Below are 25,530 nucleotides of genomic sequence, written 5' to 3' on the forward strand. Positions count from 1 at the left end.
ACAAATTAACATCGTATTTTCATCTGTTTTAGAGAAGTAATGAAGTATTTTCTATTTTTAAACATCCTGGCTAGTATTTGCTTTCTAAACCCAAAACAATCATGTTACTTCCATTACCAGAAAGGGGTCCTGACCCAGACCCCAAGAGAGGGTTCTTGGACCTTGTGCAAGAAATAATTTGGGGTGAGTCCATAGAGTAAAGTGAAAGCAAGTTTGTTAAGAAAGTAATCGGCTGGGTGTGGTGGCTCATGTCTGTAATCCCAGCACTTTGGGTGGCCAAGGCGGGCGGATCACTTGAGGTCAGGGGTTTGAGACCAGTCTGGACAACATGGTGAAACCCCATCTCTACTAAAAATAAAAAAAACTGGCAGGGCGTGGTGGCACGCGCCTGTAATTCCAGGTACTCAGGAGGCTGAGGCATGAGAATCGCTTGACCCCCGGAGGCAGAGGCTGCAATGAGCCAAGACTGCGCCACTGCACTCCAGCCTGCGCAACAGAGCAAAACTCCATCTCAGAAAAAAAAGGCAAGGCAAGGCATAAAAGAATGGCTACTCTGGCTATTACACAGGCAGAGCAGTGGCATGGGTTGTTCAACTGAATACACTTATAGTTACTTCTTGATTATATGCTAAACAAGGGGTGGATTATCCATGAGTTATCTGGGAAAGGGATAGGCAGTTTCTGGAACTGAAATTTCTAAAAATGCACCTTTTTAGACTGCATATGGTGATTTCCGAATGTTGCCATGGCATTTATAAATGGTCATGGTGCTGGTGGGAGTGTCTTTTAGCATGCTAATGTATTATAATTAGTATATAATGAACAATGAAGACAACAACCAGAGGTCACTTGCATTGCCTTCTTGGTTTTGGTGGGTTTTGGCTGTTTGTTTTTTCCACTACATCCCATCTCATCAGCAAGGTCTTTGTGACCTGTATCTTGTTCTCACCTCCATCTCACCCTGTGACTAAGAATGCCAAACCTCCTGGGAATGAGGCCCGGTAGGTCTCAGCCTTATTTCACCCAACCCCTGTTCAAGATGGAGTTGCTCTGGTTTGAATGTCTCTGATACTTTTTTTTTTTTGAGACGGAGTCTCACTCTGCCGCCCAGGCTGGAGTGTAGTGGTGCAATCTCAGCTCACTGCAACCTCCGCCTCCCGGGTTCAAGGGATTCTTCTGCCTCAGCCTCCCGAGTAGCTGGGATTCCAGGTGTCCGCCACCATGCCTGGCTAATTTTTGTAATTTTAGTAGAGATGGGGTTTCACTCTGTTGGCTAGGCTGGTCTCGAATGCCTGACCTCAAGTGAGTCCCCCGCCTTGGCCTCCCAAAGTGCTGGGATTACAGGCATGAGCCACCGTGCCCGGCCGCCTCTGATACTTCTCTACTTAAAAATCGTAGGCTTGAAAACAATAATCTTGCTTGAGCTCAGATAGTCACACATATATTGGGTGACTATCATGTTCCAGGCCCTCAAATAGGATATACGAAAAGGTTAATAGGTAATCCTTGCCCTTAAAAGTAAATTCTATTGATGATTTCACACTGTTTACAGCAGTTTCTCAAGGTGTGATCCACTGACGTCCCATCCGCATTTCTGGTATGGACTAAAACTACAGTGGACAGGCTGGGCGTGGTGATTCACACCTGTAATCCCAGAACTTTGGATTCTAAGGATTGACTCGCTGAGACAGGTGGGTCATTTGAGCTCAGAAGTTTGAGACCAGCCTGGGCAACATGGCAAAACCCCGTCTCTACTAAAAATACAAAAATTAGCCAGGTGTGGTGGTGCATGCCTGTAATTCCAGCTACTCGGGAGGCTGAGGTGGGAGGATCACCTGAGCCCAGAGATGAAGGCTGTGAGTAGAGACTGCACCACCACACTCCAGCCTGGGCAACAGAGTGAGACCCTATCTCAAAAACATCAACAACTGGGCTGGGCACGGCGGCTCACGCCTGTAATCCCAGCACTCTGGGAGGCTGAGGTGGGCGGATCACCTGAAGTCAGGAGTTTGAGACCAGCCTGGCCAACATAGCGAAACCTCATCTCTACTAAAAATACAAAAATTATCCAGGTGTGGTGAGGTGTGCCCATAATCACACCTACTTGGGAGGCTTAGGCACAAAAATTGCTTGAACCCAGGAGTCAGAGGTTGTAGTGAGCCAAGATTGCACCACTGCACTCCAGCCTGGGCGACAGAGCAGGACTCCATCTCGAAACAAAACAAAACAAAAAAGAACTATGGTGAACCAGGTAGGTGTGAGCTCACTTAGAGTAGAGTGAGAGCAACACAGGGAAGCTGCTCAGGGGAGACCAGTTTCCTGTTTGGTGCTGGAAATTGTCAATGAAAAGAGTCAATTCTGTAAAATATTTGGAGATTTGCCCTTAGCCAAATGTGAGGACCATGACCCGTGACACAGCCCCAGAAAGTCCTGAGAACCTGTGCCCAAGGTGTTGAGGCTACAGTTTGGTTTTACACGTTTTAGGGAGACATAAGACACCAATCAATATATGTAAAATATACATTGGTTCAGTCCGGAAAGTTGGGACATCTTGAAGCGGGTTGCTGGGGGGTTTCCGGGTCATAGATGAATTCAAAGATTTCCTGATCGGCAGTTGGTTGAAAGAGTTAAATCATTATCTAAAGACCTGAAATCAATAGAACAGAAGGTCTGGGTTCAGGGGTTGTGGAGACCAAGGTTTTTATCATGCAGGTGAAGCCTCCAGGTAGTAGGCTTCAGAGAAAATAGATTGTAAATGTTTCTCATCAGACTTAAAAAGAATCCAGACTCACCGGACACCGTGGCTCACGCCTGTAATCCCAGCACATTTGGAGTCTGAGCTGGGTGGATCACCTGAGGTCAGGAGTTCAAAACCAGCCTGGACAACATGGTGAAACCCTGTCTCTGAGAACTGCTTGAACCTGGGAGGCGGAGGTTGCAGTGAGACAAGATTGTTACCACTGCACTCCAACCTGGGCGACTCTATCTCAAAAAAAAATAAAATAAATAAAATTGAAAAAGAGGATGCTGAAGCTTAGAATGGGGACATCTGGTGGGACTGAGAATCAGATGAAACTGAGAATCTTGAATCCACAAGTCACTCTGAGCCTCTTTTGCCAAAGGAAGGAGCTTGCTCTGTTGTGTCTAAGGAGACTAGCTGCCCTTTTCTTGAAAACTGTATGACAATCTCACATGAGGAGATGCCCATTCTCCTTCAGACCCACCACAACTACCAACAGTTGGCACCAGACTCACAACTAGGATCTTAGATTTTTAGTACCCACTATGGCCTAGAATGAGATTGCTTTTACACCAAAAGAACTGCAAGATGTTGCCAATCTATACTGGCAGAAACCTAGGGAGTATGTGAGGGTGTCAGACCAAGGCAGGCAGAAGAACATGACTCTACAGTAGACTGAACTCCCTGATCTAGGTACACTAAGATTTTGGATATCATGTGTTAGTTTGCTTAACTGGAAGTGGCTCTCAAAATTTATTTGGTTGGTGGCTGGAACTAGGACTCCATGGTGGCCTAAGGTGAGTGAGCAGAGATGCCAGAGCTGCCCTGGCATGACTGGAGGAAGGAATCTGAAGGCCAAGAGAGACGAAACATTGAAAGGATTTTTACCACGGCAACCTGCACGCCTACCCACCAACTACATCCCCCAGGAGACCCCAGAAAATGCCTTCTTTACTAAGGTGTTGAGAAATACATTCACAGGGGGAACACCTGCATCCTTAGAAGGTCCGTGGCTTTCTCCTCTGTAGGCCAGGTATGATGGGTCAGGGGTGTGGCCACCATTGATATGAGCTCCCAATGGCAGAAGCCAGGAGACAGTGCCCAACCTCCAGATGCAGTGCGAGCATGCCCGCCATCATGGACCGCAGCACACGCCTGTGGTCAGCAAGCCCTGGCCTGTGGGAGGTTTGTCCCAAGGTCCCTGCGACTGAAACAGATGAGAAGCCTGCTAGAACACTGCCTGGGAACTCATCTCACAACAAAGGGAGTGGAGCAATGGGTTCAGGCCCATAGAATTAACCTCAAGGAGAAGAAAAAAAAGCAGAGACACAGACGGCAGCAAAGGCAAGAAAGCAGCAGCCCCAGGGAAAGCAGCAAGGCCAGCTTTGTGTTCCATCTGGCAACTTGCTAAAGTAATTGAACAAAATATAACTAATGAACAATTATAATGAAGTTCATAATTAGGTCCTTGAAACACTTGATAAAAAATATTTCAGATTCTTTTTTAAAACAACCATACTCAAGTGAGGTGAGGTGAGGCCGACCCAGGAATTGGAGAAAGCTATGAATGGTTCCTCTGGTTTGAAAGGGACAAAGTCCCCCAAATCATTATCCAGGTAACAGCACTGGCCTCCCAGAGCTCATATGCTAATTTGAAGGAGACAGTGAATGTGAGTGGCTAACTCGAGGCTTGACATGTAGTAGATGAACAAGAAATACTTGTTCCTTCCCTCCTGTTGGGCAGGAAGTTCACTGAGGGTACACATGCCATCCATTACTGTCTATACTCCGTGGGGCCTTGTCTGGGAGCCTGACGCCAAGAGATTCTTAGAAAGTATAGCTAAAAAAGAATTTTTTTTTTTTTTTTTTTTTTTTTTTGAGACGAAGTCTTGCTGCTCTGCCGCCTAGGCTGGAGTGCAGTGGCGCGATCTCAGCTAACTGCTACCTCTGCCTCCCGGGTTCAAGCAATTCTTCTGCCTCAGCCTCCTGAGAAGCTGGGATTACAGGCATGTGCCACCATGCCTGGCTAATTTTGTATTTTTAGTAGAGACGGCGTTTCACCATGTTGGTCAAGCTGGTCTCGAACTCCTGACCTCATGATCTCTCTGCCTCAGTCTCCCAAAGTGCTGGGATTACAGGCGTGAGCCACTGTGCCTGGCGAGAATATCCTTGTTTTCAGGAATTCACAATAGAGTATTTGGGGACAAAGGCACATTGTGTGCGCAGTTGACTCAAACCATTTAGAAAAAAATACACATAAGTGTGTGTGTATGTATGTATGTGTGTGTACGTAAGGAGAGAGAAAAGGATTAAGCAAATGTCACATAATGTCAACATTTGGGCAGTTTGAGTGAAGATTATCTAGAATTGTTTGTGCTATTCTTGAAACTTTAATTTGAAATTATATCAAAACACAGAAAGGAAAGGAAAGGAATACAGATACCTGCTTCCCAGTTTCCTCTAGAGCTAGGGGTGGCCATGAGATACAGTTCTAGCCAATGAGTCGGAGGAGAAGGCTGCTGATGATCTTTCTGGGGAGAAATTTCCCCCTGGTAAAATAAGAACGGGCTTCAAAGAGACTTCTCACTGCACTGACCGCCTCATTGCTTTAAGTATTTGAGGATGTGGTGCCGGAGCTGCAGCAGCCATCTTGTGACCATGAGGAAAGGTCCAGGAAACTCACAAAGCTTTCCCCATGTATGAGTTTCCCTGACACTGTTGCCCCACTTATGTTACATAGGATCATTCAATTCCTGTACTCCTTCAATCCCACTCATCATTCCAGGCCCAGTGTCAGAACCTGTATCACTCAGGACCAGGGGGACAGAGCAGCCCCCATGTCAAACATTACCAAAGGGAAAAGAGAGCTTTGGAGACTCTTACATCAGCAATTAAGACCTGTGACATAAAAATGGTACGTCCCTTCCACTCACAACTCATTGGCCTTCATAGAGCACATGGCCCAGCCTTGATTCCACAATTCTTATTCTTGAGGGGTTTTCATGCCTAAGTTTTGCCCCTTTTCCTCAACTATAAATTCCTCATGGTAAGTTTTTAAAGTTTTTAAAGATACTGATGCCCAGACTTTTCTCCCAACTATTAAATCATCACCTGAAGTCAAGAGTTCGAGACAAGCCTGGGAAACATGGTGAAACCCCATCTCTACTAAAACTACAAAAATTAGCTGGGCAAGTGGTGCACACCTGTAATCCCAGCTACTCAGGAGGCTGAGGCACGAGAATCTCTTGAACCTGGGAGGCAGAGGTTGCAGTGAGCCCGTATCACGCCACTGCACTACAGCCTGAGTGACAGAGTGAGACTCTGTCTTTAAAAAAAAAAAAAAAAAAAATCAGAATCCTTAGGAGTAGGGCCTAGAAATCAGATTTTACAATTCAGGTAAAACATACATTTATAGTCTACAGCAAAAATTTTAAGTGTACATCTCAAATATCTTTATTATGGTAAAACATACATAACATAAAACTTGCCACTCTACCCATTTTTAAGTGTACAGTTCAGTGGCATTAAGTACATCACAGTGTTATGCAAGTCACCACCATCCATTTCTAGAAACTTTTCATCATCCCAAACTAAAACTATGTACCCATTAAATATTCACTCCCCATTTCTTCTCTCTCCCCTTCCCTGAATAAGCTCTGGTCTACTTTCTGTCCCTGTGAATTTGACTATTCTGGGTACTTCATGTAAGTGGAATCATACAGTATTTGTCATTTTGTGACCAGTGTCTGTCATGATAATGTGTTCAAGGTTCATACACATTGCAGTGTGTGTCAGAACTTCATTCCTTTTCGTGGCTGAATAATATTCTATTGTAGGGACAGAACACAGTTTCTTTATTCATTCATCAGCGAATGCTTGTGTTGTTTCCACCTTTTGGTGGTTGTGAATAACACTGCTACAAACATTAGCATACAAGCACTGCTTCTGTCCTTGCTTTCAGTTCTTTTGGGTATATACCTAGGAGTGCAATTCCTGGCTCACAGGGTAATTATATGTTTAACTTTTTGAGGACCCACCAGTGTGTTTCCACAGCAGCTGCCCCAATTTACATTCCCACCAGTAAGGCACCAGGGTTCCAGTTTCTCCACATCCTCACCAAAGCCCAAGTTTTTGGTACACAGATATGAACTCAAGTAACCACCACGTGAATAAAGACATCTAACATTTCCTGCACCCCAGAAGGTACCCTCATGGAAACTGGTATTGTTGCAAGCTCCCCAGCAGCCAGGGTCAAGAACCATGTCTTCAACTTTCAGGGGTTCTATCTCTGTCAAGGCTGGCTAACTCTCAACCTAAAAATAAGCCTCAAGTCTGAAGACGGAACATTAAAAATGAGACTGTCACCTTGACAGAGTGGCTAATAACACCCCAGCGGGCTGGAGCCCATCAATCATGGGCTGCTGCCTTCTGTTTCGAGAGCTGAGGAAGACACCAAGATGGAAAGGAGGGAGGCAGCAGAGGACAAGCTAGAGTGGCTGCCTAGGCACAGAAATCCCAGCCCACGCCTCCCCAGGCCTCTCCCCAGACTGGGAACAATAAATCTAGCAGCCAGATAGAAGCACTGCCCTCCCTGAATTCAATTTGCAAGGTCAACCAGGCCTAACAGAATTGTGACATCGGTGTCGCAGTCATTTACAACTCACTCTTGTCATGTCTGAACATGAAAGCAATTATGTGATACATACTTTGGCAAGAACCTGAAGCTCCCATCAAGGGCGAGAGAAACACTGTTGAGTCAGGATATGTAAAGAAAGAATGAAGGAAAAGAAGGAAAGCCATAAAGACACATTCATAATGAAAATGTGAAAATTTCCACTTCCCTAGAAATCACATAAGAAGACTTAAGAGTCAGAAACCTTTTGAAAGCTCCATTGTCTTAAGAGTATAAACAGTATCTTTGTAGAAACCCACAATTTCAATCAAGCTGGAATAATGGGAAGTACCATTCCTTGAACGTTGTCTTTTGAAACTTCATGACACATGAAATGATTCTCACTGAAAATCAAATTAGAGGCTCAAGCATGTGAGAGTTTGTGACAACGTCAAAGCGACTCGGAAAATGTACATGTAACTGATCTTCTTCACTGGGGTATGATTTTTTTGATCAATCTAGATATTCAGGAAGTACCCACGATATCAAAAGAGGGAGTCTCACTATCCTTCTTGGGAGCTCTTTCCAAAAGGGCTGGCCCTAGCCCATGTGACCTTGGGCAAGTTCCCCGAACTCGGGCCTTATTCCCCATCTTCCAAATAGGGATAATGATGACACCTACCTTCTAGGGTTATAGTCAGGATCGTGGCCCTGGAACAGCACTCAGCATATGAGCAATGTTAGCTATTATTGGCAGGAAGTGGCTAAGCCCCAACGGCTCAGCAGAACCCAGCCCAAAGCCCATACAACTGTGACTCCAGCCCCTGAAGCCAGTGGTCTCAGGCCCTGTTGCAAAAGGACAGCTTGGCAGACCACACAGGAGAAGCCATACCCTTTAGCCACTAGACAGCCCAGGCTGACGAAAACCTTAGCAACAGGCACAGAGAGGACCCAGGAGCCATTACCAAAACTGCAGTTCCCTCCATCCCAGCCTGGGTGAGGCAGGAGCACCCACCACCTCCCTCTTCAAATGCCTTCTTTCAGGTGCCAGTTCCCACCAGCAGCCCTTAAGCACTGCTTGCCTGCAAGCCAGGGACTCCTGTGCCAGGCCATTCAAGGTTTCCATCCTACCTGTGCCAGCCAGTCCGACTCAGAAGCCATGCAGCTCAGGGATGGCTGCATGCCATCTGGTACAGATGCAGGGCCTCGGGGTTCCAGAAAGCACTCGTTGCTCCACGGCTTTTCGAGCGATGATCTGTTTGACGGCAACTTCCACTTTCTTGCCATTGAGCGGATACTGCGAGGGAAGGGTAGAAAAAACAAGAAACCGCATTTAAACCTGAAGTGGGGAAAACACACGGCCCTGGGTATATCCAGGCCCAAAAGGCCCAGCCTCCACCCAGAGAGCCAAGAGTGAATGAGTCTCAGCTCCAAGATGCCCCTCTCCCTGCCAGGTCTGCAAACGTGCACCGAAGTATGCTAAACTGACAACTGTCCTCTCTGTGTGTGGGGGATAAAACCTGTTTTCTGAAAGGCAATTTCAAGACCTGGAGCTGAAACCCAATTCTAGCACTCCCCAAAACCCTCCCACACCGCCCCTGGCACAGCTATTAAGAAACTGAGGCTATTTCAAAGATGCCCAGAGGTCACCACGAGCACCTTCATTTTTCTAACGCTGCACACCCCACTGGGCCCCATTGAAACCCGCTGCACGTGTCACATCCAAGCTGACCTCAAGAGGGCCCTCAAGACACCCCCCACTGACCCTGGCAGTGCATATTCCAGATGGGAACATAAGAAAAGAGTGTCTCTCAGGGTTCAGGCTCTGCCTGACCAGGATGAAAATGCAGACGTTAAGATCATTCCTAAATCTGAGCAGGCACCCTGAGCAAGAAAGTTTTCAGGGAAGATGTGGCTTCTGCCACCACCACATCTGGGGGATGCTGGGTGAATTCCTGAACCTGAGTTCATTTCCTTGAATGAAAGTGGTGGTGCCAGCACCTAGGCTGTAGGGTTGTGAGTCAGGGGGTAAATAGGTCAGTGCACACACAGCTTCCGAAGCGCCTAGCTACTATGTTTTATGATGATTTTACTTTTATTTATACTTTTAATTTTACTTCTCTATACATTTTAACACATTATTCTATGATAAAGACTAGCTATTGCCATTAGTGGCCCAGCTTCCTAGAGCTACGGGCAAGAGCGTCCCCAAGCTCCCATGAACTCCTCCTCGGAGCCAGCCATCTGCAGCAGACGGTGCGTTACTTTTACTCGTAGTTGCACCCTTTCCAAACATTCAGAGCTCCTCTAAGATTCGTGGCACATGTGTTTCACCTTGAATCCAAACGAGCCTTTGGTGGCGTGGGTGTGTTGTGGGCTAGAAAACCTCAAGAGCAACAGAAACTGGTAGGGCTCCTCTGCCTGAGCTCTGGATCACTGGCGCTTTTTTTTTTTTTTAACCTGAGATGTAATTAAAATTCATTCACCTGAAAAATTCAGTTGACGTGTGAACTAATTAGGGATCTAAGCGCCGGCTTCTGAGGAGGGCCTGCCTGTCACTTCATGTGGTGTCGCCGGCCCTCCTGCTGTGAGATGGAAACGTCTCGTCTGCTCTGTGCCCCACTACGCTTCACGCAGGGGTCCACGTGCAGCTCGTGGGCGCTAATATCGCCACCTTCCACCCGCTGGCAAAATATAGCGGCATCCCCTTAAAAGAAATCCTGCTACCGTTTCCTCCGGGGAGAGGGGAAAGGGAGAGGAAAGGGAAAGAGAAAAGAAGCCTCCACCCCCCGCCCCTGCATGGGGCCTCCCCGGATAGATAGGAGCCCAGCAGCCTCCTGGCAGGTAGGGCCAGACATCCCAGCCACGTCCTGAGCAAAGGCCTGCTGGACTTGGACAGCCACGGCTGCCTGGGGGCTGCAGGCAGGAAGCCCTCAAATGTCAGAAGTCCATTCCACTTGGCCATGACCTGCCCGGGGTCCCCAGGTCTTTATTCCAGGTGAGCAGAAGGTGGGGCTGGCTATGGACACCACTTCCTTCGGCAGGACCCCTCATCTCTCTGGGTTTCCTCATCTGTAAGATGGGCTTGAGGAACACAAGCTTGTCCCGCCTCATAAGGGTCAGAGGACCAGCTCCCGACCCACCACTCACTCACCAGACACCAAAAGCACCTGCTGTTTTCCAAGCAGTCGGCTGAGCTCTGAGGAGGTGGTGAACCCACAAGGTTTCTGTCCTCAAGGAGCCTCCACTCCAGATAGAAAGACATGAACATACACAAGAACTCACCCTCAGTCCATGGCAAACACTGTCAAAAATAAAGATGGAGGCCAGGACACTGTTCAAACAGGAAATGCAGGGAAAGCCTCTCTGACATTTGAGCAGAGAACAACTGAGATCAGGTGTGTGGAAGGGCTTTGCACAGCGTGCACACCTACTCTGAATGAAGGCTGATGGTGAGTGGAGGCAGCACAGAAACAGAGGCAGAAGGGTTGCGTTTGGGCACCCTGTGGCCCACGGCACCACCAGGCAGGCTCTGTTGTCAACCCATCTTAGAGATGAGGAAACTGAGGCTTGAATGCTAAGTGAGTTGCCCAAAGTCATGCCTCAGGGACAGAGGGGGAGCCAGGGCTAAGTGACAGAGCCCCTGTGCATGAAGACCCTCAGAGGAGCCGCTGTGAAGGCTGGCGGCAAGGACCATGCCGGCAAGAGCCTCCCTAGTCCCCGCCACATCATCATCATCAGGGTGTCGCATCATTACCCTGAGCTGTGGCGGGAGGGTGAGGGGCTCCTCTCCTCGAGTCACAGGCCAGAGATGGATCAGTCTTACTCAACACAAGGAGTGGGGCTGGCTCTGGGCCCAAATCTCTCCTGAGCACTTGCCAAGGCCTCCCACAAATGCTGAAAATGGTGCTGGCTTCCCAGGGAGCAGAAGCGGCAGTGTCTCAAGAACGCTCAGGGAGAAGAACATACCAATGTTATAGGTTTCTGGGCTGCTGAACTGCACCCCATTGGGGTTGAGCGTGCCGTCACTGGAAAGCGAGAAGAGGTCAGGGCTACACCGCAGCTCTGAAGTGAGGCAACTGCCAGGGGTCCCAGGGGAGGGTGGTCACCCCCCTTCCACATGGCATCCCCCAGGACCAGTCACAGAGGCTCCCCTCCCCAGCTCCTTGCCCCGCCACATGGCTTTCTTCCTCTCAGGTTAAAGCGCGACATCGAGGGAGGCCCCTCTGTGCAGGAGCATCTGTCACCTCACTCCCTTCCCACCTGCACACGCGTCCCCTGTCTCGGGTGTGGACACTGCTGTGCCTTTGCTGTGGGACCCCCGCCCTGACACCCCCTACCCGAGAACCCCATCACAGGGCAGGGAAACTTGGATCATGCCCAGACCCAGCCCTTGGGAAGGAAGCTGGCACAAGGATGCCCCACCCCAGCAACGACACAAGAAGGGTCCAAGATGGGGGACAGTTAGCCATGTCACACACTGAGCAGACAATGCTTCCTCGGAGGGGATCTTCAGGCTCGGGGCGGCATGTGCACGGGCACAGGGACAGGGACGCATGGCGCACCAGCCGGTGGGAGGTGGGGGGGTCCCAGACATCAGCAGAGGCGTGGGTGGTGTGGACACCCTGGTGCTAGAGTGGAGTGGGGTGCCCAGGAAGGGGGTCACTGACTCTCACAGAAAGTGCCTCCTCCCCCACCCCCAGGCCTCTGGAAGGTGGGGCTCCAGGGAAGAGAAGCTGACTCCGCAGCCCTTACCTCCAGCCAAGCATGATGATGCCCCCGGTCTTCGGGTTGATGCTGCAGCAGTCGCCATGAGCCCTGATACCTGCAAGGGCAGCAGAGGCGCCCGGTCACCCCGAGGAGAAGGGGCCGTGACAGGCTGCCTGGACAGACACTAGGTGCGGGTCCGCAGACATCACTGGGGCCCAGAGGCAGGTCTGGCATGGGGCTGGGGACAGGAGGGAGCCAGACTGTTCCTGCCCCGAGGAACAAGCCCTCGAGTGGGGGCTGCTGCCAGGGCAGCTCTGACATAGCCAGCGAGGAGAAACGCAGCTCCTGCGGCACCAGCAAGACCCGGGAATTCACAGAGGGTGGGACCAAGCACGGCCAGGGCACTGGGGGTCAACAGGAGCATCTGGAGACACCTCTGAGTGGAGTTCATCAAAGAACGAGCCACGTCTTGGGAAGCAAGAGTGGCCAGGGGCAGCTGAGGGCACAAGGTGTGCAGAGGTTGGGGTCAGATATTAGAAGGGAATACACAAGCTCATGGCCAGAAAGGAGGCTACTGCCCCAGTCCCAGCCATGCAGGCTTGAACCAAAGCATTAGCCACATGGACGGAGAACCGATTAGCAGGTAAAACCCAGGAAACGAGGAGGGTGGGGGAGAAGAGCCAGGGGTGACGGCAACATGGTATCAGCAGGCTACATGACTGGCCACGTGTGCAGCTGTTCAGAGAAGGCCTGTGCGCTGGGGTGCTGCTGTGAAGCTGATCGACCAAGGGGATCAAACCCCAGCGTTGGACACAGCATCTAAAGAGACAGGTTCCTCGGCCACATCCTCCACCCAGGTGCCAGACAGTGAAGAGAAGCCACGCATCTGAGAGTCACCAAAGGAGCAGTTAACTCACCCTCAGCCCTTGATCAGCCACACTGAGGGGAACTGGCTGGCCATAATCAAAGTGCATCTCTGCCGCTTTGCAACGTGAGAAGTCATCTGCCTCAGCAGCACGCTGTCCTCCTGAAATAAGGCCCCAAAGATTTCCTGTGATCCAGGAAGAGAAAACAGTAAATAATCCAGCTTCCGTGTCTTCACTGATAGGGGAAAGCCTCAGAAAGCATCTCTTTTCTCCCAAATCTCCAGACACTTCTCCACTCTGAGACAAGCGCTAACCCGAACAGTTCACGACTCAACAGCTACGTAGTCTATCCACGCATTCATGTGACATCGTGAAGGAGACACTGCCACAAGCCACAACCAAGCCTTCTACAGGGATGGAAGCCAAGGGGACTGTGTGCAGGGAGCGCATGGTCCCTGAGAGGCAGCTGAGGAGAATGAAATGAGCCCTAAGCTACTTAATCTGATGCAAAAAAGAGAATTGCAGGCCTTCAGGTCTTCCTCCCGCCTCCCGAGGCTGGTGAGTGAAACCAATTCTTTCTCATTGGACTTTTTTTTTTTTTTTTTCCAGATGGAGTTTTGCTCTTGTTGCCCAGGCTGGAGTGCAATGGCACGATCTTGGCTCACTGCAACCTCCACCTCCAGGGTTCAAGCAATTCTCCTGCCTCAGCCTCCCGAGTATCTGGGATTACAGGCACGCTCCACCAAATCCAGCTTATTTTTGTATTTTCAGTAGAGATGGGGTTTCACCATGTTGGTCAGGCTGGTCTCGAACTCCTGACCTCAGGTGATCCACCTGCCTTGGCCTCCCAAAGTGCTGGGATTACAGGCATGAGTGACCATGCCTGGCCTCTCATTGGACTTTTTTTTTTTTTTTTTTTTTGAGACGGAGTCTCGCTCTGTCGCTCAGGCTGGAGGGCAGGGGCACAATCTCGGCTCACTGCAAGCTCCACCTCCCGGGTTCACGCCATTCTCCTGCCTCAGTCTCCTGAGTAGCTGAGACTACAGGTGCCCAACACCACGCTCGGCTAATTTTTTGTATTTTTCAGTAGAGACAGTGTTTCACCATGTTGGCCAGGATGGTCTCGATCTCCTGACCTCGTGATCCACCCGTCTCGGCCTCCCAAAGTGCTGGGATTACAGGCGTGAGCCACTGTACCCGACCTCTCATTGGACTTTTAAAGATTCACATACACAAATAAGGAAAAAAAAATTCACTCCTAGGCTTACAATTGATGTGCCCGGTTTCCGCAGGAGCACATGTGTATGGCTACTCAGCAAACTGAGTTTATGAACGGCAGCCCCAGGAGATGAGAGCTGCAAACCTATGCCGCTCTCCTGGGATTCCTGCCTCATTCTGGATCTTTCGTGCCAGCAACAACATAGTCTTGTTTGCCTGGAGTCAGATCTCCCTTGAATTGGATAGGAAATTTCTGGGTTTTCTGGGCCATATGTAGTACTGTGCCCTAATTACTGAGACCTCGGAAATGCAGAGAAAAAGGAAGATGTAAATCCATTCTGAAGAAATTTTCTTTTGTGGAAACTTCCCCCTGACACACTTTGATCCTTTGCAAAGCCAAGCTGAGAGGAGCAATCCACAAGTAGCAGCTGGCTCCAGGGTACCACAGAGGAAGCGGCGTGATGGCGAAACAAAGCCGCAGAAGCAATGTCTTCCTTTCTACAGCAGACTGAACAGATTTAGGTCATTCTCATTCTTCAAGGCACTGACTTCAGCCCCGAGTCTCCTGAGAGCTGAGGCGAAAGTGGAACCACAGTGGGAACAGGTGGGAACAGGTGACTGCTGATAACAGACCAGGCCTGTTTGGAATGTGTCATCTGCAATGACTTAAATCTTAAGCTTGCTTTACTTTCTTTTAAAATATTAGGTTTTTAAAAATAATAAAAAGCGGCCAGGCGCGGTGGCTCACGCCTGTAATCCCAGCACTTTGGGAGGCCGAGGTGGGAAGATCACGAGGTTAGGAGTTCGAGACCAGCCTCGCTAACATAGTGAAACCTTGTCTCTACTAAAAATACAAAAACTAGACTGGTGTGGTGGTGCGTGCCTGTAATCCCAGCTACTCATGAGGCTGAGGCACGAGAAGCTGAGATGGGTGCCAGTGCACCCCAGCCTGGGCGACACAGCGAGACTCCGCCTCAAAAAATAAAAACAAAAAGCCATAAGGAAAACCAAAATGGGCTCATCATCTCACCATATAAGCCCTTATTCACACTCGTTATTCATTTATTCACACAATCACACATGTACTTCCTTTTAAAAATGTACAGAAGGCCCAGTGCGGTGGCTCACACTAGTAATCCCAGCATTTGAGGAGACTGAGGCGGGAGGACTGTTTGAGCTCGAGTTTGAGACCAGCCTGGGCAACATAGAGACCTCATCTCTACAAAAAATATGAAAATTAACCAGGCATGGTAGCACACACCTGTAGTCCCAGCTACTTGGGAGGCTGAGGCGGGAGGATCCTTTGAGCCCTGGAGATCAAGGCTGCAGTGGGCTGAGATCACATCACTGCACTCCAGCCTGGGGGACAGACGGAGACCCTCTCTCTAAAAAAAAATTAATTAAAAAATAAAATTTACACAAAAGCAATGCTAGGTCCTCTGTTCTTGAACTCTCATTTTCACTTACTAACTTCCTGAATCTTTCCATACCAGCATGTTGGGATTCGATCAGGCTGGTGGGAAAAATATTAGTCACCACAGGCACAAAACCCTTCTGGAAGGCCTGAGGGTTTTCACATGACTTCGGTAATAGACGGGGCTAAAGGCGGCCTGGTCCCATTCCTTTAGTTAAACAGATTAGACTAGTAAACAATGGGATGTGGGGAAGTTATCTAGTTAGCTTGTTTACTCACGTGGTCTTAAGACTGACCTTCGGACATTTGAGGGCAGGATGGCTCTCTCCAGGGGAGGTCGATCAGGGATATTATCCACTAATGGTGTTTGCTTTGAGCCTCCGACCTCGCTTTTAATCATTATCTACAAGTGTGTTGACTCAGAGCTTCTGTTGTTAATTATATACTAAATAAATGCCTGGAGTGCGAGCTGCTCAGGGCCGTGGCTGCCATTCTTTACATGACTCTCCTTGGAGTCTGTGAGTGGCCTCAGACCCTCAGCTGGACTGGCAAAGCAGAGTATCTGTGTGTCAGGGTCTGCGGGCAGACCCCTGCAGCTAATGCCCTCTTGTGAGGAGCAATACCTCATCAGCACATGGCCTGTTTACACTTTCACCTGGCATCATTTTTTAAGGTAACGATGTCCATAAACCCACTCCCAGTTGTGGAAAGGAAGACTCGCTCTTATTGCTTGGTTTTGCCATCATGCCATTTCCTACACAGCCCAAGAATCTCTCAGCGCTGGTGCTTGAGAAATGATCTAAGTGCAGCCTGTGTTCGGCCTGTCCATGATAAATAGCTTCAGATCTCATTATCTGATCTGCCTTTGTCTTTCCATATTTATTCATATCTCTCATCTACACCCAGGAAGTATGGAAGGAAGCTGCCTTTAAAACTGACTTCGTGATAGGATTACTCAAAGAGAAGAAAAACCCTACCCTAAAGGTAAGAGGACTACAAAAACAAAGCAATGATTTCAGCTCTGAGTTTCCTGACAGCCAAGGCAAAAATGGAAATATGTCACAAAGCATTTGTTTTCTCCAAGAAGGAATATCAGTTTCAAAAAGAGGTTATTCTGAAATTAATCCTGAGAGACATCACATGAGCTCTTGCACATGTGACAAAAAAAGTGACAGAAAAGAGAGTTTTCAAAGAGCAATGTTACAAAGAGCTGTCATTTCTTGGATGGATCCTCAAGCTGAGACTCTAACCCTTTTGGCCTCTCCTCCCAAGGCAGGAGCCTCTGCCCTCCCCTTCAGGGTCATCTGAAGAGTGTTTCTCCACATCCACTCTTGCTTTTCTGCATTCATCTGCACAGCTGCTCATGGCAGGAGCCGACGTGGGGCATAGGTGCAGCAGGGATGCAGTGGAGGCTGAGCCACCCCTGGGGGGATGCCCGACGTTGCTGCAGGAAGGCGCTATTCCAGGCACAATGGCTTTTATGGTGACATGCAAATACGCAGGGCAGGAAAGATCCCTGGCAAGTCCTACCACTTGCCGCTTTCTGATTCTCCATACGTCTATGCTATGTGCCCCGCGTCTTCCTTTGCTCACTCAGATTACCTTTTGAGAGACTGCAGCAAGTACAGAGTATAAATAACTCTGAAACAGAAGGCTTCCTAAACGATGAATTATATGGCAGCAATAACTCGAGACTGCTTATGAAGTAAGATTACAGGGAGGCAGGAATCAGAGCTTTAAATAAAAGACTTCCCTGCTTTGGGGCAAGGCACCACTCAAACGACACTCAGGGGTGTCAGTCTATGTGAGAGGGACATGTTGGGTTGTAAATCCTTCCACCGCAAACACGCTCTTCCTTGGCGTCTCCATGAGGACTGGATGATGGTGAGACACGAAGGAAGAGACCCGAGCCAGACACCACTTCCACAGGCCGCTCCTCGTGAACAGGCAGGCATCACCCTGTTTCAGCGAGTGGGCCCTGCGCCCTCCACCTCCCACATGCAAACCAGAGGCGCGTGCCAGCGCCCAGCAGCAGGGGCCGGGGCCGAGGCCCTGGGCAGAGGTGGCTGAGATTCAGCTAAACCCAGATTACAGTTACACACGATAGCTTCAAGCCGAAAACAAGATATTCATCAAAAATTCATTATCGCCCCACTGGTGGAATGAGCTATATGCAGCTTCTCCAAGCCCTGGTGGGGGAAGGAAGGGGGGGAGGCAGGATGGGAGGGGAAGGATGAGGACACACAACTAGACACGGAAGGCCCAGCCAACGCAGAGGCTGGGCAGCTCTGTCTGCATCTCTCCAACCGACCTGGGAATTTGGAGAAATACGCCTTCCTGTACTTGTTGCTGTTCTCATTGTTCCAGAAGTGTGTGGGCTGGCAAGGGATCGGCTTAGTACACACCAGCTTGCTGCTGTCTCCCCAGACCGCCTTTCCTGGTATGGGAGAATTAAAAATAAGCCCAAGACACACCACAGCCACACAGCGTGGCTCTCTCTTCTCTCTTAAGCTATTACTTATTATGCAATATTCCAGACATATACAAAGGTATAGAGATGGTCCACGCCCACACACCTCTCATGGCAGCCTAATGATGTGTTCCTCCCATGAAGTCCCCTCCCTGTGTGCTCCCCAAAATCGCTGTCTTGGACGTAGTGATTTGTTATTCCCATGTGTGTTAACATTTTTGCTCCATCCATACGCATCCCTGAATAGCATGTGTCATCACTCTGCATACCTTTGAACTACACACATGCTGTCCTTCTATGTGTCCGGCGTCTTCCTTTGCTTGCTCAGCATGACATCTGGGTGGCTCGTTTGGGCCACTACATGTTGCTCTGGTTCATTCCTATTTACCGCTTGGTCATTCGCCACGTGTGATCACAGAACTTCTTTCGCCCAAGGATGGACATTTCTATTGTTCCCAATTTTTCCGTTACAAATCATGGGGCTACAAACATTCTTGCATGGATCACAAGTAAGTCTTCCGGGAGTGGAATTCCTAGATCACAGGGCACGTATGCATCTTCAACTTCACCGACTACTCCCGCATTGCTCTGCAGAACAGGTGCACTGAGCCCTGCTCACCCCTCCTAGCACAGCTGGATTTCTAGCTGCCAGGCCCAGCACAGCAGGAGACTGCCCCTTCCATGACCAGGCTCTCAAATGCTCAGAGCTGGCTGCTGCCTGTGTATCCAGCACCCGGGTTCAGAGTCAGGGCAACGATCACCCACTTGCCCGCCATTCCTGAGCACACAGCTGTCTGTCTGTCCTCCAGCTCGACCCTGCCCTCTCAGGAGCTGGGGACCAGGAGCCGGTGGGTGTTAAACCAAGCTAGGGGGAAAGGACGTCACGCTGCAAGTGACAGGGACCTCCCCTCCGAGGGCTGTTTTGGAGAACTATCACCAAGCAAAGTTACACATCCGAGCGCTCCCAAGCTCCCACCTCACGCCTAATCACAGAAAGAAAGAGTTAGCGGAGCCATCACCTTCCTCGTTCCACGCATCCACGGCCATGGCCAGGTTCCGGGCCTGAATCTCCCCTTTATACACAGGAAGAGAAATATTCTGGCCCATGAAGCAGGAGATGATGTCGGTGCCTCCTGAAAGCAATGGCAAACGGAGATTCAAAATTCAGAAGCCCAAGACAAACTGCTTTTAAATCAGTAAGCAACAAAGGAGAAAGTACCAAGACGACAAACATCTACTCTCCCAAATACTGCAACATCCCAGACAGGTGGGGCTTTTCAGGGAGCAGTGGGAGAGGTGATATGGAAATTAGAATGAACCCCCCACATCTGGTGATTGACGTTTTGGCCGAGCCTTCCTGTTAGAGGATGCACTAAGTAAATGACCTCTTGTGGTCACACTGAAATTCAAGATTCAGGATCGCAGAAAATGGAAGCTTTGCCTGTGATGTCCACCCACCAGACACTGCCCACGCGGACCCATCACGTGGGAAGGCTTGCGCGCCATGGTTTACATGGACTTAACGGTTGGAAAAACAGAAACGTGGCGGGGCACGGTGGCTCATGCCTGTAATCCTAGCACTTTGGGAGGCCGAGGTGGGTGGATTGCCTGAACTCAGGAGTTCGAGACCAGCCTGGGCAACATGGTAAAACCCCATCTCTACTAAATATACAAAAAATTAGCCAGGCATGGTGGTGCGTGCCTGTAATCCCAGCTACGCAGGAGGCTGAGGCACGACAATCAACTGAACCCAGGAGGCAGAGGTAGCAGTGAGCTGAGATCGTGCTACTGCACTCCAGCCTGGGTGACAGGGAGAGATTTTGTCTCAAAAGCAAAAAACATAAACGTTCCCAGCTGCAAGGACCGTGGAGTGTGATGTCTCACACAAGAGACTATGCTACATGGAAAACACTCCTGTTTCTGGAATGAGCTGGAAATGGAGTCAGACTCCACGGGCCACCATGCAGTGGAGCAGTGTGAACCCTCCAACTTAGGCCCACCGCTGACAACAGCCAACAGCCATTCCCTGACTCAAAAGCCTGTGTGGGAAGGGAAACAGCAGCACGGTGAATCTGCAGGAGGACAAAGACCCTCACACTACACACACATATGCACACACATACACACGCATGCACACACCACACATACACACACAACACACACACATGCACACGTACACACGTGTACACACGCATGCATACACCACACACACATCCACACACACGAGCACAGCAAGGGCAGGACATGCTGAGGAACAGACACCACACACGCATGCACACACCACACATACATGCATTCACACACACACACACAGGAGCAGAGCAAGGGCAGAACACACTGAGGACAGGGTCACTCCACTCCCACAGGAGTGTGTGACTCCACTCCACAGGGAAGAAAGCCAAGAGTGTGAGAGGGGGTGGCAAGGAGCCCCCTCCCTAGCCCCTGTGCATGGTGTCTGAAATTTTTTTTTTTTTTTGAAACAGGGTCTCACTCTGTTGCTCAAGCAGGAGCTCAGTGGTGTGATCTCAGCTCACTGCAGCCTTGACCTCCTGGGCTCAAGTGATCCTCCCACCTCAGCCTCCCAAGTAGTTAAGACTACAGGCACACACCATGCCCAGCTAATATATATATTTTTTTGAGACAGAGTCTCACTCTGTCGCCCAGGCTGGAGTGCAGTGGCATCATCTCGGCTCACTGCAACCTCCATCTCCCTCGTTCAAGTGATTCCTGCCTCGGCCTCCCGAGTAGCTGGGATTACAGGCATATGCCACCACGCCTGGCTAATTTTTGGGGGTTTTTTTGGTAGAAAGGAGGTTTCACCATGTTGACCTAGCTGGCTGCAGCCTCCCAAAGTGCTGGGATTAAGGCGTGAGCCACACTGCCTAGCCACGGCTAATTTTTTTTTTTTTTAAATTTTTTGTAGAAACAGGGTCTCACTGTGTTGCTCAGGCTAGTCTTGAACTCCTGGGCTCAAGCAATCCTCCCGCCTCGGCATCCCAAAGTGCTGGGATTGCAGTGGTGAGCCACCGTGCCCGGCCCAGGCTACTTTTATATTCAACTCATATACGTGAAAAAAAAATTTTCATAAAGCAAATGTTTTCCCTCATCAGGCTCCGCGTGTATGAACTGGGAGTGTGGGGGTGTTCAAGATCCACATGAAATGACTCAATGGCTCCAAAAACCAGAACGGTTGATTTTGGCTTCAACTCTAAAATGATTGATTTTATTTCTTCCTTCAGGCGACGAATAAAAGGTGATGTCTTCTCTGCCATTTCATGTCACTGACTGACATGTCCCATGAAAATGAGTGAGTCACATTCGTTTCTGCCACCATCAAGGTCTGAGCAGGGCTCCTGACCTCCTTCCTGCTGCTCACCCTGCTTCCTGACCTCCTTCCTGCTGCTCACCCTGCTTCCTGACCTCCTTCCTGCTGCACACCCTGCTTCCTGACCTCCTTCCTGCTGCTCACCCTGCTTCCTGACCTCCTTCCTGCTGCTCACCCTGCTGGTGTCCCAGGTAAGACCATGGCCACTCCTGTGGCCAGAATGGACACCCTCCAGTTCCACATCATCCAGCTGACTTGCAAAGACAGGAGGGGTGTGGCTTCAGCAGGCACTAGGCAGCTCCCCCCACAGCTGCCCCTCAGCTTCCTGTGTCCCTGGAAAACCACCTAAGATGGAGCCACAGGTTGGTGCTAACTGCCCATTTCAAACTCATGACATTTTGGCCCAGCAACTCCACATCTAAGAATGGATCGCACAGACATATTCATTCATGTGCATAAAGACGTGTCACAGAATGTCTGTTGCTCACTGGTGACAGAGACAAAGCAATGTAGATGTTATCGACACAAGAAAGTCCACAGGAGGTGCACACATGCTACTCACACCACTACACAGTTAACGAACCCACAAGAGGCGTTCAGAACAGCGCCTGGCCCCAGCCCGATGAAGGAAAAAATTAAGCAGCCATGAAACAGAGTGAGGTCTGGGCTGACATGGAACCGTCACCAAAGAGTGAGGTCTGGGCTGACGCAGAACCGCCTCCAAAGGAGGAGATTTGGGCTGACACGGACCACTCCAAAGAGTGAGGTCTGGGCTGACGCAGAACCACCTCCAAAGAGTGAGGTCTGGGCTGACGCGGAACCGCCTCCAAAGAGTGAGGTCTGGGCTGACGCGGAACTGCCTCCAAAGAGTGAGGTCTGGGCTGACGCGGAACCGCCTCCAAAGAGTGAGGTCTGGGCTAACACGGAACCGTCTCCAAGACATTGTTCATACAAAGCAAGCATGCAGCATAACCCTGTCAGTCCAGAGGAAAGGACAGATATGTAAACACACACGCTCACACACATATGTCCATAGATATGCACACACACACGTGTGCACACACACGCACACGCCTACAGGGGCAACGATCCACAATGAGGCAATGAAAATGACTGGCATGGCTGCCTCTGGGCCCTGGGAGACACCCAACCTTTCCCCACACATCCTATTGGGGCTGCTTGAAATTTTTTCCATATCCAGGAAGATTTAAATTTTTTTATTTTAATTGAAAACTGTTATTAATTTCAAAAACGTTAAGGCAAGAAGGTGCAGATACACTCACAGCACCCTCATCTAGACAGGGAGACTCCATGGGTGGTCCTGGAGCGAAACAAATGCCACAACAGAGTGAGGGGTAAGTTCCAGCAGGAATCTCGGCCCTGGAGGGCAACAGGGAGCACCCCAACCCCACCATGGAGGCAAGGAGGTCACGGGGTATGCGCCCAGCCTGGGAGGACTGGAGCGGACGTGGCTGGGTGTCCTGGGCCTCGCCCCACATCCCCGAGGTCAGAATCTCAGAGGGCGGGGATGCGGTGGCCATGTGACAACCCCAAGTGGTTCTGATTCAGCCCTGGGTCAGAACCCCTGGACAAGAGCTCACAGGACTCAGGATGAAACAGAGCACCGAGCCAGCAGGTCACCTACGGCATGAGCGACATGGTTTAGCCTATGTCAGGAACCTGCCTCCCGCCCACCGCAGCCTAGGGCTGTCCCCAATTCACATAGGCGACAGTGACCCAAAACCAACATCCCCGGGAAGCCCCACCCACACCTACTTCCCACTCACAGAGGCAGAGGGCACGAGGGCACGAGGACACGAGGACACGAGGACACGAGGACACAGGCAAAGGTCTCTAGTCAAACTGCTCTGCCTTTTTTTTTTTTTTTTCCTGAGACAGGGTCTCACTCTGTCACCCAGGCTGGAGTGCAGTGGCACAATCACAGCTCACTGCAGCCTCGACCTCCTAACCTCAAGTGATTCTCCTGCCTCAGACTCCCACATACCTGGGACCACAGGTGTGAGCCACCACGCCCAGCTAATGTTCTGATTTTTTGTAGATGAGGTCGCTCTTTGTTGTCCAGGCTAGTCTCGAAGTCCCGGCCTCAAGGGATCCTCCTGCCTCAGCCTCACAAACTGCTGGGATTACAGGCATGAGCCACCACACCTGGCCATTGAACTGCTTTCTGAACAGGTCTCAATGTACCCATTCAGTTTCTTTTATTAGGGAACTATTCACCAAACAGGAAACCAGTGCCTGGAAGCCCTGAGCAGCACAGCATTCGTGGCCACCTCACTGTCCAGCAGAGCTGCTGAGAGTTGAGTCAAGGCATAGTGGCTCACACCTGTAATCCCACCATTTTGGGAAGCCAAGGTGGGAAGATCACTTGAGCTCAGGAGGTTGAGACCAGCCTGGGTAACACAGTGAGACCTTGTGTCTACAGAAAAGCAATTTTATTTTATTTTTTTAGAACGCAGTCTTGCTCTGTCACCGAGGCTGGCGTGCAGTGGCACAATCTCGGCTCACTGCAACCTCTGCCTCCTGGGTTCAAGCGATCCACCCACCCCAGCCTCCCAAGTAACTGGGATTACAGGCACCCACCACCATGCCTGGCTTTTTTGTATTTTTAGTAGAGAAAGGGTTTCACCGTGTTGGCCAGGCTGGTCTCAAACTCCCAACCTCAAGTGATCCACCTGCCTTGTCCTCCCAAAGTGTTGGGATTACAGGTGTGAGCCACCATGCCTGGCCTCTAGAAAAAAATTTTTTTAAAATTAGCCAGGCGTGGTGGAGTGCACCTGTGGTTTCAGCTACTCCTGGAGGCTGAGGCAGGAGGATTATTTGAGCCCAGGAGGTCGAGGCTGCAGTAAGCCATGATCACCACTGCACTCCAACCTGAGCAAGAGTGAGACTCTTTCAAAAGAAAAGATGAAAGGCAAAGGGAAAAAAGGGGGGAAAAGCAAAGGGAAAACAGGAAAGGAAGGGAGAGGAAAGGAGGGAGGGAGGGAGGGAAGCGGGGAGAGAGGACAGGTGGGTCACAGCACAGGCTGGGCCCAGTGCTGCAGGATGCGAAACTGCCAGCAAGGCTGCTGTTAGAACCCAGGTGGGGTCAAGCTGCTCCAAGGAAAAATCTAACTGTCTGATTCTTAGTGGGCAGGATCCTTCCAGTAAAAATGAAATGCCTCTGAGAAAATTGCTCCAAATTTTTGAGTTCTTTCCATTGTATCTTTCCTCTCAATACAAGACCCTGACATTTTAAATTGCCATGTCCCAGGGAGGCAGCCGAATCCTGCGTCCTCGTAGCTGCTGGGAGCTTTCTGCAGCTCCATAAGGACGCTGCACTGATGCTGCTGCCCAGGCTTCCTGCTCTGAAACGTCTGAGAAAGGACCCGGCACACGAGGGTTCATTGGTGGGGGTGTGGCTGGCACCAGAATTCTACGTTAGGGATTGGGGACAGGGGTGGGTTGTAGAGCAAATCCCCGCAGGTGAAAGAAAGCTGAATCATTTGTCCCAAGAACCATGGTAATTCACAGCTGGTCACAGAGAGCCGGGAGTGGCCTCTCCACAGTCACACATCAAAAACACTCCCCCCTTCCTGAGTCTGCGTGTGATCCCAGGGGTCTGTCCCCTTCACCGGTGTCTGTGTGAAATCCCAGGGGTCTGTCCCCCTCCTGCATCTGTGTGAGGTCCCAGGGGTCTGTCTCCCTCCTGCATCCGTGTGAGGTCCCAGGGGTCTGTCCCCCTCCTGCATCCGTGTGAGGTCCCAGGGGTCTGTCCCCCTCCTGCATCCGTGTGAGGTCCCAGGGGTCTGTCCCTCTCCTGCATCCGTGTGAGGTCCCAGGGGTCTGTCCCCCTCCTGCATCCGTGTGAGGTCCCGGGGAGTCTCTCACAAGGGCACAGAAGGGCCCCGGGCATTGACCTTACAGGTCAGGCACGTGCCTGTGGCATTCCACTCGGCATAAAAACTCAGCAGAGAAGCACCGCCCAGGACCCTCACCTAGATCATTCTGGAAGCTCTTGATATTTTGAGTTCTTCTTCTCTGGGGTAAAACACACTTCCTTTAACTTGTCCTAACCTTTTGTCTTTCAGTGCACAACAAGGGCAGGAAGCCCTCCAACACCTGAAGTTGGAGTTCTGGTTTCACGGTGTGGACTCCATGCTGCTGAGGCAGGGGGG

General features: G+C 50.2%; 1 protein-coding gene across 1 annotated transcript in view; it reads right to left on the minus strand.

Moving 5' to 3' along the window:
* LOC100448542 (zinc finger protein 354A-like) overlaps nucleotides 1-25,530 on the minus strand; it is a 76,954-nt gene that overhangs the window by 44,179 nt on the left and 7,245 nt on the right. Inside the window, 8 exon segments of the mRNA XM_063724593.1 lie at nucleotides 8,484-8,581; nucleotides 8,584-8,649; nucleotides 11,322-11,380; nucleotides 12,108-12,177; nucleotides 17,872-17,997; nucleotides 19,050-19,168; nucleotides 21,531-21,605; nucleotides 22,502-22,506. Of these exon segments, the coding sequence (XP_063580663.1) occupies nucleotides 8,484-8,581; nucleotides 8,584-8,649; nucleotides 11,322-11,380; nucleotides 12,108-12,177; nucleotides 17,872-17,997; nucleotides 19,050-19,168; nucleotides 21,531-21,605; nucleotides 22,502-22,506 (618 nt within the window).

The sequence above is a fragment of the Pongo abelii genome, chromosome 4 (genome assembly GCF_028885655.2).
Source record: "Pongo abelii isolate AG06213 chromosome 4, NHGRI_mPonAbe1-v2.0_pri, whole genome shotgun sequence".
NCBI lineage: Eukaryota > Metazoa > Chordata > Mammalia > Primates > Hominidae > Pongo > Pongo abelii.